Source organism: Dryobates pubescens, chromosome 4 (assembly GCF_014839835.1).
Source record: "Dryobates pubescens isolate bDryPub1 chromosome 4, bDryPub1.pri, whole genome shotgun sequence".
Lineage (NCBI taxonomy): Eukaryota > Metazoa > Chordata > Aves > Piciformes > Picidae > Dryobates > Dryobates pubescens.
Genome location: NC_071615.1, coordinates 7,486,420 through 7,500,597, shown reverse-complemented (window position 1 = coordinate 7,500,597; position 14,178 = coordinate 7,486,420). Strand labels below are relative to the sequence as shown.

General features: G+C 44.9%; 1 protein-coding gene across 1 annotated transcript; it reads left to right on the top strand.

Annotated features, from left to right (window-relative positions):
* The first annotated feature begins 1,431 nt into the window (after positions 1-1,431).
* Positions 1,432-13,344, top strand: DAGLB (diacylglycerol lipase beta). Its single transcript, XM_054180401.1, has 15 exons — positions 1,432-1,637; positions 2,275-2,426; positions 4,517-4,691; positions 5,328-5,589; positions 6,443-6,568; positions 7,398-7,525; positions 8,537-8,663; positions 8,932-9,015; positions 9,379-9,456; positions 9,847-9,927; positions 10,019-10,146; positions 10,603-10,671; positions 10,761-10,833; positions 11,042-11,295; positions 12,566-13,344. Exons 1-15 carry the CDS (start codon positions 1,543-1,545, stop codon positions 12,756-12,758), a joined length of 2,025 nt encoding a protein of 674 aa, XP_054036376.1. The 5' UTR covers positions 1,432-1,542; the 3' UTR covers positions 12,759-13,344.
* Positions 13,345-14,178: the final 834 nt, after the last annotated feature.

The window sequence follows — 14,178 nt, the reverse complement described above, 5'->3', positions numbered from 1 at the left end:
TGGAGTTCCTTATTTACAACATGTACGTTGGTGCCAGGAGGGGAACGGTCGCGTTCTGTGGTTGTTCCCCTTCTCAAACAGGCTGACAGCAAGCACACAGTAAGGAAATCTCTTGAGGCTGCAAGGATGGGCCCTTTCCTATTTTGGCATGGTGTTTGGGAAGGTTATCCCAATAACGAAAGCACTTGGCAGTGCAGGTCGTGAAGGGGAATGGGGACGCGTTTGTGGTGCTCCATGGTGAATGTTTGTGGCTGTATTATTTTTTTTTTCCTTCGGGAAAAGAAGGTTAAATATCTTGGATGTACAGCCCTGCTGCCCATTGCAGAAATGGGAAGCTTGCGAGTTGTTGATTACAGTAATCTGTAGGTGATCGTTTTAAACAATATTTACTTTTCCTTTTTAATGACTGCTTTATAAGCAACATCCATGTTCAGCTTCAAGTGGTTTTTGATGTCACTTTTGGACAATTAATTTTTTTTTTTTTTATAAACTTCTCAATCAACAGCACCAGTTACCATTCTTTATCCTTTAAATGATTCCCTTTTTTTACTGAGCTGTTGCATGATTTATCCTGTGTTACCATCCTCAATAAACACTTTATGAAATGGTGAAAATGTTGGGCTTTCCTTTTTTTCACGAATTAAAGCTTTCTGGTAGCCTGAGACCAGCTGCAAAGTTGTAGTAAGGATGAATTGCTTAGTGTCGTTGTTTGCTGTATTGAAATATGAAGTTTTTAAGGCTGTAAGGGGCATTTATCACCGAGTGAAGCAATGGTGACTTAGTTCTGCTTGTTTTCCAAGAGCTCAGCCTCCAGCCTAGTGCTGGTGCAGGTTTGGTGCTTTGTTAGTGGTTATAGCTCTTGGGGATCTGGGTAGGTTGTTTGCTTTCCTGTTGTCAGCTTTTTCTTCAGTACAGCTGCAAGGTGTCCCTATAGGCTGCGCTGTCCTGCTGCGTAGGAGCGCAGGGGCCTGTGGGAGAAGGCAGGAGGGCTGCCGTAGCGCCGCCCAGTTCCAGCGTGCTAACTGCCCATGTGTTGCCGCACCTATTAGCAGCTTTCTGGTACCCGCTGGTGACCTCTGAGGGCTGAAATGGTTGGTATCCCTCAGCATACCAAGAGCAGGCCGGATGGGGCGTTGGGACATGCAGGCGCTTTGAACTGGGTTTGTTCTTTACGCCTGAACCGCCTTCTGCTCACCGCTCCGCACTGGGAGCGCCACGGGGTCAGGGGAGGTGTGACGTCCGCTCTGCGCATGCGCCCCGGGCGGGGCGGGCTTCTCGTGCCGGGGTGATTAGCCCTGTCCCGCCGTCTGCGGGCGGGCGGGGAGGGGCGGGGCCACTCTGCGCGGGTGCGGCTCAGAGGAGTCGCGGAGGAAATGTCCGCGGGGCTCCGTGGGGCGCCGCGTTTACGTCATGACGCGCCGGCGCCGTGACGTGGCGCGGTGCGTGGCCGCAGGCGGGCGCTGTGGCCTGCGGCAGCGGAAGAGTGGCGCGCAGGTGCTCGGGCGCCCGTGACGGAGCGGCCGCAGCGGCGCGGCCCGCAGGATGCCGGGGCTGGTGGTGTTCGGCAGGCGCTGGGCTATCGGCAGCGACGACTTCGTCCTCCCGGGGGCTTTTGAGCTCTTCGTCAGGCTGGTGTGGTAAGGCGTCCCGGGGGGCCGAAACCTCCGCGTCTGTGGGGACGGGGCAGCCCGATGCTGCCGCTTGACTTGGGGGTCGTTTCCTGACACGGCTACGGCTGGCCGCCGGCTTCTGCGGCTGGCAGGTGAAATGTACGGTCCGCCGGCGGCCGGCTGGCATGCCTGGCGGCGGCATTCCCTTGGCTGGCAGCGCGGCGTTGCCGCTTTCGTCTGAGGCGTTGCATGGCTGGGGAGAAAAGCGGCAGGTTTGTAATTAGAACCCCTTGAGTTACATAATCACACGGCGGAATGTTCCTGCGCTGTCTCCTTTACGCACGGAACCATAATCACCTGCTTGTGTTTAATCGCTGGCTGATGGCTCCTTTGTTTAGATCAGCCAAGGTTCTTTGGGATCTGTGAATTGAGTAGCATCACAGAGGGAGTCCGTGGCTCGGTCTGCGAACGAGTTTACGCTGATTACTGCTGTGTCACTTCATTCTGACGGATTCTTTATGTGACAACTCCCTTTGTAGTAATCTTTGTGGGATACTTTCATTAAGATGAAAACTCAGCCACTCTGACAGGAATTTAGGTGATGACTTTGCATTATGCACTTTTCCCTTCCAACTATAACTTTTCTTATCTCGCTTTCCTGTAGGTGGATTGGAATTCTTGCCCTTTACACAGTTCACAAGGGGCAGTTTAACTGTCCTGGGGGAGGATTACTGCACAGCTACTTGCTTGTCCTCCTCATTCTCCTGGCTTCTATAATATGTGCGTTATCTGCTCTTGTATATGTCAGTATGCAAGGTAAATGCTGAATATGTTAATATTTTATATCTGTCTAGTAATATTTTAATGTGTGTGTTCATTTAATCTGGAGTTGACAGTAAAAAGAATGCAGAAAAATTCAAGTGCTTTACTGGTCGTCAAATCCAAGAAACTGTCAGCATTAACACATTTGCTTTAAGAGAATTACTTCAGTTAGCCAGGAATCTAAGATGATAAATGGGCACTGTAGCTTAATGCAGCTGATGGTGACATGCCAATTGCCATCAGAGCATCTTGAAAACTTCCTCCTGTGTTCAACATTCATACCTGACCTCGTGGAACTCCACTCAGCCACTCTGACAGGAATTTAGGGGAATTCATCCAAAATCAATTTCCCATCTAAAAAATCACAGAATTGTCAGGATTGGAAGGGACCTCAAAGATCATCCAGTTCCAACCCCTCTGCCATGGGCAGGGACACCTCACACTCGATCAGATTGCTCAGAGCCCCATACAGCCTGGCCTTGAAAACTTCCAGGCATGAGGCTTCCATCACCTCCCTGGGCAACCTGTTCCACCACCCTCATGGTGAAGAACTTTTTTCTAACATCCATTCTGAATCTACCCATATCTAGTTTTGCTCCATTCCCCCTAGTCCTATCACTACCCGACACCCTAAAAAGTCCCTCCACAGCTTTCTTGTAGGCCCCCATCAGAGACTGGAAGGCCACAATAAAGTCTCCTTTGAGCCATGTTAGCTTTGTTTTGCATAGGCAAATTTTGTCCTGTCTTTTTGGAAGTTCTTCAGCTGCAGTGGGTTGTTTGGGAAGAAACACACATAGGATCCATATAAATGTCATAGCAAAACTAATGCAGTAAGTACTGTTACACAGGGCAGGACTTGCAGCTTGTAGTGAATGGCTAAAGAGAAATAAGGACACCAACTCCTAATCACTTGTTGAAAGGGTTCACTTTGGATTAAAAATGCTAGGAAAGCTTTATTTCTGGTGAGGCATCTCTACTACCTGAAGGGTGGTTGTCGCCAGGAGGGGGTTGGTCTCTTCTCCCAGGCAACCAGCAACAGAACAAGAGGACACAGTCTCAAGCTGCACCAGGGGAAGTTTAGGCTCGAGATGAGGAGAAAGTTCTTCACAGAGAGAGTCATTAGCCATTGGAATGGGCTGCCCAGGGAGGTGGTGGAGTCACCATCCCAGTTGCCAGTGGTGAATCTCACTGAAGAACTCATACACTGGCTTGTGGTGCTGGAAGAGGAAAGGAGTTGTTCTCAGGAACCACAGTTCCACCTGGTTGTGTCTGTGCTAGCAGCCATGCTGCTGCAGTGTATGCTGGATCTTGGGAATGGGAGTAAGGGACCAGCAGATCAAGGGCTTTCTAAGGAGCTCTGTCACTGGGTGCAAACCATAGCTTTGTAGCTGGGGCAAAGCTTCCAAAGTTGTTTTTCCTTCTTCAGTGTCTTTACAAATCATCCTTGCTACGCATGAGCACACACACCTCACTACCTCATTGCACTGCCGTCAACAAACTGGCTTAAGGAGCCGAGCTGGCCAAACATTACTCCTCTTTATTGCCTCAGAGTGCTAAATGGAAGGGATTATTAGTGAGCTACAATACAGGAAATAGTCTGGGAAGTATTTGTCCTGGTGATGGTTGTTCTTTCTTTATCCTATATAAAAATGTGAATTAATTTATTATTTAGTGAGTCCATCCTTCATTGTAGCCCAGCAAAGTAGCATCTAAAAATGAAATACACAGCCACCTAAAAGCTAAAGAGAATGGTAATAAAAGCAGGCACCAAGAGTCATAGGGAACTGTAGGAGAGCCAGTGCTCAGGTATGCCAGTTTGGCTTGTGCTGGGCACAGCGCTTCTGCCTCCAGTTCACTGCCTCTGACTAAAGGATGATTTTGGGTATTAGGAGCGTAGAGTCTAAGACTGACAGCTATAAACCTATTGTGGTTTCAGTGATAGCTTTCTATGAAAATGCTTTATAGTTTCAATGTAGTTCTCTATTTTCTGTAAAGCTCAGAAGTTTGTGTATCCAGGTAGGATTTTGTGTACTTAAGATGCATTCATAAACAGTTCTTGGTTTAAATTTTCCCTGTAATTTCAGGAACAATTTCTAATCCAGGCCCAAGAAAATCACTTCCCAAGCTCCTTTATACTCGCCTACTTCTCTGTTTGCCTGAATTCATCTGGGCTGTGGTAGGAGCTGTGTGGGTGTCAGACAGCAGTGTGCACTGCGAGAAGGCTGTGGTAAATGCCATTACTGTGACTGTCATTGCAAGGTAAAGAAGCTTTCCCTCACATCTGCACTTGCTAGTGTACACGACATGGAAAGTACTGCTGACTGGCTTTGGTTTGATTATTGAAAGCTTTTCCAGCAGTTAGAGACTTTGATGCTTCTTAGAAACGACTGTGACTCCTCACAGAAGGGTTTGCATTGTGAAAGGATAGGAGTTTTTAATCTAGCTAGCTAGAATGAGTTGATAACCTTTCCTAAACAAGCCTTAGCTGTTGCCTTGAGACAGCTCATGCTGGAATGAGGGATGGGAAATGAACATCGGATGTGCCAGGAGGGATAGATGGGAATGTAGTCAATTTGATAAATGTGAAGAGGGTAGTAACTAGATTACTTCAGTGCTAGTGCAAAAGGGATCCTTCACACCTCTGGGTTGCTGTTTCAAAGCACAAGGGTTGGTGGTTTTGAGTTGGCCCTGTGTGAAATGAGCTGACAGCCTTGTTCATCTGCCTAGTGGGTTGAAAGCCCCGTAAGAAAACATGCACCCTTAAGACAGTGACAGATGGTGTTCATGTCTGACTTTGTTTTCTGTCTGTCAAGTTCTATAGTTGTGTTTTCTTGCATGCTTGTCAGAAGTATCTAGTCTCATGGCCTGTTTATCCCCCTTCCACCTGTTTTGCAGCTGGGTTATCATCATCTTTACCATCATTGGAGTTGTGATCGTCTTTGATCCACTTGGGGGGAAAAAGACCTTTTACTTCACCGATGGTGTAAATCGGAACCTGGAAAGCAGTCAGTCAGGGCAGTTGCTGTATAATGTGAAGAGCACTGCCACCAGAGTCTGGGAGAAAAGGATCAGGTTACTTTGTTGCTGTATTGTGCAAGACGATGACCATCGAGTGGCGTTCACAAGTATCGCGGAGCTTTTCCGCGCCTACTTTTCAGTAAGATGGAAAGATTTCCTTATCTTTTATTTTGTCTAGCTCTGAACTTGCAGATATTGCAGCACACATGCACAGCCAGAGGGCCCTGCCAGCCCATCCCTTGAAATCAGGTTTTAAATATGCCAATTTCAAAATTAAAGGTGATTCTCATGCAAGGTGTGCAACACTGATGTTCTATTCCCTTTAACAGAGATTTCTCTCCCTTCACAAGTGTGAAGGGCTGTGAGAAAGCAGTATTCTTAGGTGAGTGTCTGTTCAGGAGTACAAGGATGGGTTTCTTATCCTCACTATGTGAAGACAGAGGCATGTTTCCTCCTGAAGATGAGTAAGGAGTCACACCCATAGCAAAGACTCGGGCTTCTTTCTGACAATTAAAGAACCAGTCCCTGCAGTACATGAAGGCAGCCTGCCTGTTCTGAGCCACTCCTGAGCACGTGCCAGCCTGGAGCCTGCACAGGCAGGAAGCTGCTGTTTGGAAACAGTCAGTGTCTGCCACGTCAGAGTCTGTGTCACTTGCTGCTTGGGCAATCCTAGTTCAATGCTGACTTTGAAATCTGTTCAAGACTAGTTCTCATTTATCAAGTGTTACCTAGGTATGCTGACTTCCAGCTACAGCCTCCTCAGTGGTGTGTAGAGTAGAGGATGTCAGTCATGCAGAGAGCTGACTGCCCCAGATAATTCAGTAAAATCTTTTCATGCCTCTGCTGTGTAAAATCCCTTTTTGTTGCTCTCAATACAGAGGACTCTTTGCACAGAGCTTTTCACATAGTTGTGCAGAACAGTGATAAGATAGTCTTGCTATGGTGAGGTGTGGGATGGTTTTAAGTGGTTTTTGTTTCATTTCTTTGTACAGGACACTGATCTGGTGCCAAGTGACATAGCAGCTGGCTTGACTCTGCTCCATCAAGAGCAAGATAAAATGGAAAGTTGCCCAAAAGACCCTGAAGAAGTCTTGTGTCATTCTCCATCATCTGTTGTGGTAAGATAGGGTTGTTGCAGTCTCTGTTGCAGTTAGTCTAGGTAGTGCCAGATCCAACTGAAGTGCACAAAGGTTTTGGGGTTTGTTGTTTGGGGTTTTTTTTTAACAAGATTTAAATACTTACTTAAAGATTCACAACAGCTGAAATTATTAATGCATGCAGTGAAAAATGTCTTGGTGAGTTAAAACCTCTGTCTGCTTCTGCTTAAGTAAAACTATGAATGGGAAATTAAGTACAAAAAGGACCCATATAGGACATTTGATCATTATTGAAGACTTGGGAGAGAAAGAACAGAGAGAAAATGAGTATTTAGTACTATTTGCATAGAACTGAAAAGTTAGTCTTTGGTATTGTGGGCTGTTTAAATTGTCTACAGCAGATACCCAGGTGATAGTTTGCTGGTTGGTTTTTAGCAGTCCTCTGGTAAAATGTCTTTGTAAATGATTTTACCTTCTTTTGATCTGTGTTTTATGTAAGTATTTAGTTCTGTTTCAACCAATTTCTTCAAATTCCTTTGAATCCAGCCAACATGATGGGGAGAGACTCTAGCTATTCCTTTGGCAGCCTTAAGTAACATATTTGGACTGAATGTTGTTTTCAGCATTGAGCTTATCAGTGCATACATATTGGAAGAAACTAATGAGAGCTTTTCAAGATTCTTGAGCTGTGTAAGCTGAGCTCTTAAACCTTCAGGTTTTGGTTTTGAACAGAGCCTGTTTCATTGTGCCTTGGTTTTCACTAGTCTGTGTTCAGGTTTTATTTTGCCACTGCCTTACACACCTTCCTTCCTCTCACTCTTCATTCTTTTCTCTCCCTGTGTGCCTTCAGACAGATGATTTGGATATCGAACTGGAGAATGCTGCTCACTATATGCTGTTTGCTGCAGCTGCGTATGGCTGGCCCTACTACATATACACCAACCCCTTTACTGCACTCTGTAAGCTCAATGGTGACTGGTAGGTTGAATCAAGAGCTTAAAACCACATAGCTTCTTTTTATTTAACTAATGTTAGCAGAAATAAAATCCTTTCAGTAGCAGTATTTTTGCTGCATTAAATGATTTTGCTTTAGAGTGTACATGAGCTTGACTGGTAGAACTGTCTTTCACAAATTCAAATATCAAAACCAGCAGCAGAATTCCAACATTTCTTCCACCCTCAGGTTAGCTTTTCTTTCTTAAGAGAAGTTATTGATAGAAAGAAAGCTCATTTAGCAAAATGGCAAAGGAGGAATTGGAATTAAGGCAAACGTGTTTTAAAATGAGGCTCTTTTGGGCACATGTAGAACAGGAAATTATTTAACCTACTGCAATATGCATGACTTGGAAAACAGCCCAGACATGTAATACAATGGATAAACATGAGATCAGCCTGCTGTACAGAAGTTGAATTGCCTTTTTCACTTGTGTGTATTTTCTGTCATTGGCCTGTAGTCTTAAAAGTTCTTTCCTTCCTGCCTTGTTTGCTCTGCTGATACTCCTGTGGCAGTGGTGTAGCAGGCAGTCCCTGAACTGAAAGTGTATGGCACACTGGGCAGAGGGTAACAACATCTCATGTCATACTGCTGCTACTATTGGTTAAAAACAATAAACCAGAAAAAGAGGATTTGGTTCCTCTGCAAATGTAACTGAGGTAACAACATCTCATGTCAAACTGCTGCTACTATTGGTTGAAAACAATAAACCAGAAAAAGAGGATTTGGTTCCTTTGCAAATATAACTGAGGTAACAACATCTCATGTCAAACTGCTGCTACTAATGGTTAAAAACAATAAACCAGAAAAAGAGCATTTGGTTCCTTTGCAAATATAACTGAGGTAACAACATCTCACGTCAAACTGCTGCTACTAATGGTTGAAAACAATAAACCAGAAAAAGAGGATTTGGTTCCTCTGCAAATGTAACTGAGTTTGATTTGTTGAAAGGAAACCTGAAAAAATGTGAACATTTTTCTCCTCTTGTTTGTCAGTTGCAGAAGTAGGCCAACAGATTCTGATATAACTGGCAGTGACCGTCATAACTTTCACTTCGGCTCCATCCTAAGAATAACGGGACTGCAGTACAGAGACTTCATTCATATCAGTTTCCATAACAAGGTAAGCAATCAGCAAAAAAACATAGTGATGAATTCACTGAAGGCAAGGGGTGAAGTTTCCACTTTGCCTTCAGCATTTATCATGTGCAATAAGCAAACAGGCCCCGAAACATTCACTTTTGTCCCAGTATTGCAGTAAAGGCACTTAAAATAACTTGATAAGAAAATAATTCATTTTTTCCCCATAACATAATAAAGAGAGCCTGAGTAAGGGCTTTCAGGAGGTGAGAAAAGATGGTGGCTTCACTGATTACTTGTTTTTCTTGCAGATTTATGAGATTCCATTTTATGTTGCTTTGGATCACAAAAAAGAAGCTATTGTGGTGGCAGTGAGAGGAACCTTGTCTTTTGAGGTATCATTAGCTCTACAGAAATGGGTGAAGTCCTTGTATTTAGAGGAAATTGTGTTAGGTTGGCACACATCGCAAACAATGGCTGACAGGTATGGGTCTTACCAGGCCTAAGGCCTCCTGTCCTTGGATGGCCTCTGAAAGAGAGCAGAGGGTGGGCAGTGGTAATTCCTTTTCAATCTGAGTGCAGGTACATGCTGTGGTGTTTGTGATTGCACTTGGAAATAGTTGCTGAAAGCAGAGTCGATTGCTCTGTATATTTGCTTGGGTGGTGGTTTATGGTGGGTAGTGTTTGCTTGGAAGTCAGCTTGGTGATCTTGGTGATGGCCCTGCAGAGAGGCCTGACAAAAGCTGTCTTGTTTACAGGACATTCTCACTGACCTGTCAGCAGATTGTGAAGACTTGACACTGGAGGATGTTCTAGAGAATGGCTTTGTGCATAAGGTGTGTGCAGTCTGTAGCTGTTTGTCAGTCATCTCGGCAGTCAGAGAGTTACAGGTACCTGGGATCCTTTAGCTAAACAGAACAGTGCTGTGCTTGTGAGATGGGTAGTACAGTTATTTCAGTGACTGGGTTATTGCATCAAATACTGTCTCTGGACCTGCAAGGTAAAATTTGTAGCCCTCTTGTCAGAATTTATGTCCTTATTAAATACCAAAACACCCTTTTTCACCATTACATACAAGACCACTTGGTTACAACTAGACCAGGATGAGAATAGCAGCTTTGCAGAGAGAAAATTGTTCTGTGGTGGTGTTGTATTTAAGGTGTGCAGGTGTCACACTTCAGATTTAGATGCACCCTTCTCTTCTAACTTGAAATGCTGTCTTCCAGGGAATTACTCAAGCTGCAAATTACATCTATCGAAAGCTGATAAACGATGGCATTTTAAACCAGGCTTTCACAATTGCTCCAGTAAGTTGCCTTCCACATCACTCATTTTGCCAGGAAGATTACACAAAGCTGTTTCTGTGTCACTGTTTCAGTCTTCTCTTCCTGTCTGTAGGAATATAAACTTGTGATAGTTGGTCACAGTTTGGGTGGTGGAACAGCATCGATACTGGCAATCATGCTCAGGAACTCTTTCCCAACATTAAGGTGTTATGCCTTTTCTCCTCCAGGAGGACTGCTAAGGTGAGAGCCTTCTGCCTTTGTCTGAGATACAAAAATCTTCAATTAATGTTAGATGGTAACTCTGGGCTGTGTTGAGAGATGCTTTATGTATTTTCCACTATAATTAATTTGCTCCATCTCAAGTTGCACTCAAGTTCTTGGAGGAATGTTACAGAATGAATACATCTAGTCAGTTCTATCAGGTACTATTATTAGGGATTAAAATGTTTTGGGGAATAAAATGCTCACCTCTCCTGGTGCAGCTTGGCCTCTTCAATATCTGCACACACCACTACGGTCAGCATTGAAGTTGCTCCCTCACCTGGAGCAGATCTGAAAGTCTGCTGAAGAGCTGACTGCAAATACTGCTGCTGGTGCCACCTATTTGTGCTTTTATTGAAGGAGAACAATCATAAAACTGAAGCTGGGCATCTCTTTAGTGTATCTAAAGGGCGTCTCTTCTCTTTTTCTGTTAAGCAAATCACTTGCAGATTACACAAAGCACTTCATCGTTTCAGTCATTGTTGGGAAGGACCTTGTTGCAAGGTGAGATGAAATGGTTTTGAATTGTTCCTTCTGGGATGCATTAGACTTCAGAGATAGGAGACTGCACTTTGTCCTGTGTGTTTCAACAGGTTGAGTATGCCCAACATGGAGGATTTGAAGAGGAGAATAGTGAGAATTGTAGCAAACTGCAACCGACCCAAGGTAACTAACTGCAGTTCTTGGTTAAAAATCAGTGGAATCGGTACATGGGTTAAGCCCCAGCTTTGATGAGTGACAGCTGGTGCCTGTATTTCTGATCCTTACAACATTTCCTGCTTGTAGTTTCCAAGGATGTGCATGCAAGCATACAACTAGAATAAGTTCCTTGGAGATGCCGGGCCTCAGTTTGACTTTTTCTTTCTGAATTCAGTACCAGATTTTGCTGCGTGGGTGTTGGTATGAAGTATTTGGAGGAGATCCAGATAACTTCCCAACTGAGCTGGATGGTAGAAACCAAGATGCCCTCAGCCAGCCACTCCTAGCTGAGGAGAGTTTAATGGTGCATCGGTCACCTTCATACCATGCCCTTGAGGATGAATCTCACTTAAATTCACCACCTCAGTATCCTCGTCTGTATCTTCCTGGAAAGATCATCCACATTGTAGAAGAATCCAGCTCTAGGAGGTGAGTAGAATGGCAAATGCCACTGCCCTGTTTTCTTACAATCTGCTTCAAGCTGCTTCCCACTTTCAAAGCATGTTTCCAGCTCTGCATCTCCAGTACCCCTCTTGGGTTATTACACCATCAGCCAGCCCTTCAGTTTTTATTCCGAGCCTCCCTGCTTCTTTCTGTGAGCCCTAGAGATGCACTCTCTTGCTGCCTGCGTCCCCCATTCCACCCATGTGTGCTCAGGGGATGATTTCAATTTTAAAGCTGAGGTTTGGCAAGCTGTGGTTCCTGAGACTGCAGTCTTGCAGTCTTGTGTCCTGGTAGCAAAGAAGTGATAACCAAATACCCAGTTACTGAGTGGTCACACGAATAATGGTGATGAGAAGGAGGCAAAATACTGCCTGGAATACCAGCCCAGCCAGGCTGGAGGCCCAGTAGCCAGAGTGCCCCTGCAGCCTCTAGTGTCCTGTCCTTTGCTCGTTTTGTGGGCCCAGGGAAGTGAGACACAAAGACAAGAGAAACACTGAAACTGGAGGAGGGGTGAGGATTATAGCTTTGGGGGGGCAGAGTTGTTGTGTTTAGGGCATTTTTTGTTTTGTTTGTATTTTGTTGGTGTTGGATTATTTGTTTTGGGGACAAAAACACCTGAAACAAGCCACAAGCAGGGTAGTCCTTGATACCCTCTTCCATTCTGTAATATAAATAGGAGTACCTGTAAGGTGCACAAGACCCTCTTACAAAAGTAAAATCTATACCTTACAGAAGAGGAAAGAAAAGGGATGGAGAAGGAATGGACTTTTTTTCCCTCCCATGCAGTAGATTCCTATTTCATTTAAGCTTCACATTTTTAACAATTTTAATCCTGGCTTTACAAGTGAGCTGCTTTAAACACCTGTGACCTGGCAAGCTCTCTCCATGGCTACTCTTACTTTACTTTTGTTACTTCTTTTCCTTGATTTACTCCCCAGCACAGCAATTAATCGAGTTTTTTAATTAGCTGAACTAGCACGAGTCCCCTTCAGGTTCTATAAAAAAATGATCTTAAATACATCACAGTTGCTGATTTTTCTACTGGTAGCAGTGACTTATTCCCCAAGTTTGATGGGAATGGGCAATGCTAAACCCTGCCCCCCCCTGCTTTGCTCAGACTGTTCTGTGCATTATTTGACAGGTTGAGAAAGTTCCAGTTTCTCCCCAAGCAAGGGTTGAAGGCTGTTCCAGGCTCGGTGTCAAGCACCAGTGTTGACAGCCTAAGCCATTGTATTTGTGGTGTTTTCTTTCCTAGGTTGTGCTCTTCAGATATTAAATATTCGGCCCGCTGGTCAAACGAAACAACCTTCAGCAGCATTTTAATAAGTCCCAAGATGATAACAGACCACATGCCAGATGTTGTGCTCAAAGCTCTGAACAGTTTGTCTCAGGAACATGAATCATGTATTTCTTGTCAAACACGAGAATGTAACACCAACGTGGTGTAAGCAGTGCTGGGAGAGGAGCTGTGGGGGTTTTACTGCAGGTCTCAAGCATTCAGCACCCACTCTGCTTTCATGCCGAAGTGGGTTTCAGTACTTCATGCATTGTGTAAAATAAAGGGGGGCCTCAGTGCCCTTGCTCTGCAGCGACCCAAGTCACATTCTGCTGGTCAAAGCACAGATCCTGCGTTGCTGCTGAAGGCTGAGCTTTTGCACAATGAACAGTGTGACACCTTCTAGCTAAGCCTGTGGACACTGGCACACAGGAGCCGAGGTGTCAGCTGAGTACTTGACCAGAGTGGGGGTGCGTGTGAGGACAGTGTGGCCTACACCTTACAGCAGAGCTCTGTCAGACCTTACCAATGGAACATGAAGTCCAGTTCTGCTTCAGAGTCACTTCACGCAGTTGTCTTAATGCCCTTCGACCAACCCTTGCAGAGCCTGGGGAGCATCATAGGAATGGAAGGCTCCGAAAGCAACACCTTGCAGGGGTGAGTGGCTGAAGCGGGGTAAGTGAGCAGGGCTGCAGCAGTGCACTGGCAGCACTGCACGGGGCTGTCATGGGGTGGTTCTGAGCCACTGCACTATTACAGACTGGTAGTATCCTGGGGGTGTTGTGGTTAAATGCTGCTTGGGTACACATGTGCAATATTCTTTCCTGGACCTGTCTTTTCTAGTTGCCGATCCACATGACTACTTTTATTGATTTTAAGCTGAACTAATATTGTTAACTACTTCATGAGAGGAAAAAAAGAAATGCATTCATGCCCTCCCATCATCTGAATCACCAGCTCTAGCTCTGAGAGCACCAATCCAGTTCTATCAGAAGCGTACAACCAGTTGTGATGATTTTAAAAAGTGGGTTCCTTCTTTCCAGTGTGCAGCTGATTTTAACTTCTGGCTTTTCAAGGCTCAGCAGCATTTGTTAAGAAACAAAATTAGCAGACAAAGTTCTCTGATGTGTTTGAGAGTAACTGTTTGGATGTTGTTGCTGTGATAATATGGAGACAAAATAAAATGCACTCTCAAAACCTGCTGTCTTCTGTTCAGGTGTGCTGGGTGCAAGACAACAGTTACTGGCTGCTGGCTGTTCAGAGCTAGATGCTGTGCAGTGAGGAAAGTCAACACCAAAGGCATAACAGGTGCTTCCTCTTCAAGGAGGCAGCAAGGGTGAGACAGGAGCGCTGACAAGCATACAGCACAGCTGCAACATTAAAAGGTTAAAATCTGAGACATTTTAGCTCAAATAATACTGCACCAGAGCCATCATTTACCAACCATTAAAGCAGTAACAATTTTGTTTGCACAGAATGAAACAGGTATTGTTCTTTTCCTCCCTGGTTGGCAGTAGCAGGAGCTAGTAATGACTCAAATGATAATGTGAGGGCTCTGAAGAAATGTTGCCAAGTTCCCTATTGTGTGGTGG

Coding starts and splice junctions, on each gene's coding strand:
- DAGLB (XM_054180401.1), top strand. CDS start 1,543: ATGCCGGGGCTGGTGGTGTTCGGCAGGCGCTGGGCTATCGGCAGCGAC. Junction 1,638..2,274: donor CTCTTCGTCAGGCTGGTGTG/GTAAGGCGTCCC, acceptor GCTTTCCTGTAG/GTGGATTGGAATTCTTGCCC. Junction 10,147..10,602: donor CCTCCAGGAGGACTGCTAAG/GTGAGAGCCTTC, acceptor TTTTCTGTTAAG/CAAATCACTTGCAGATTACA.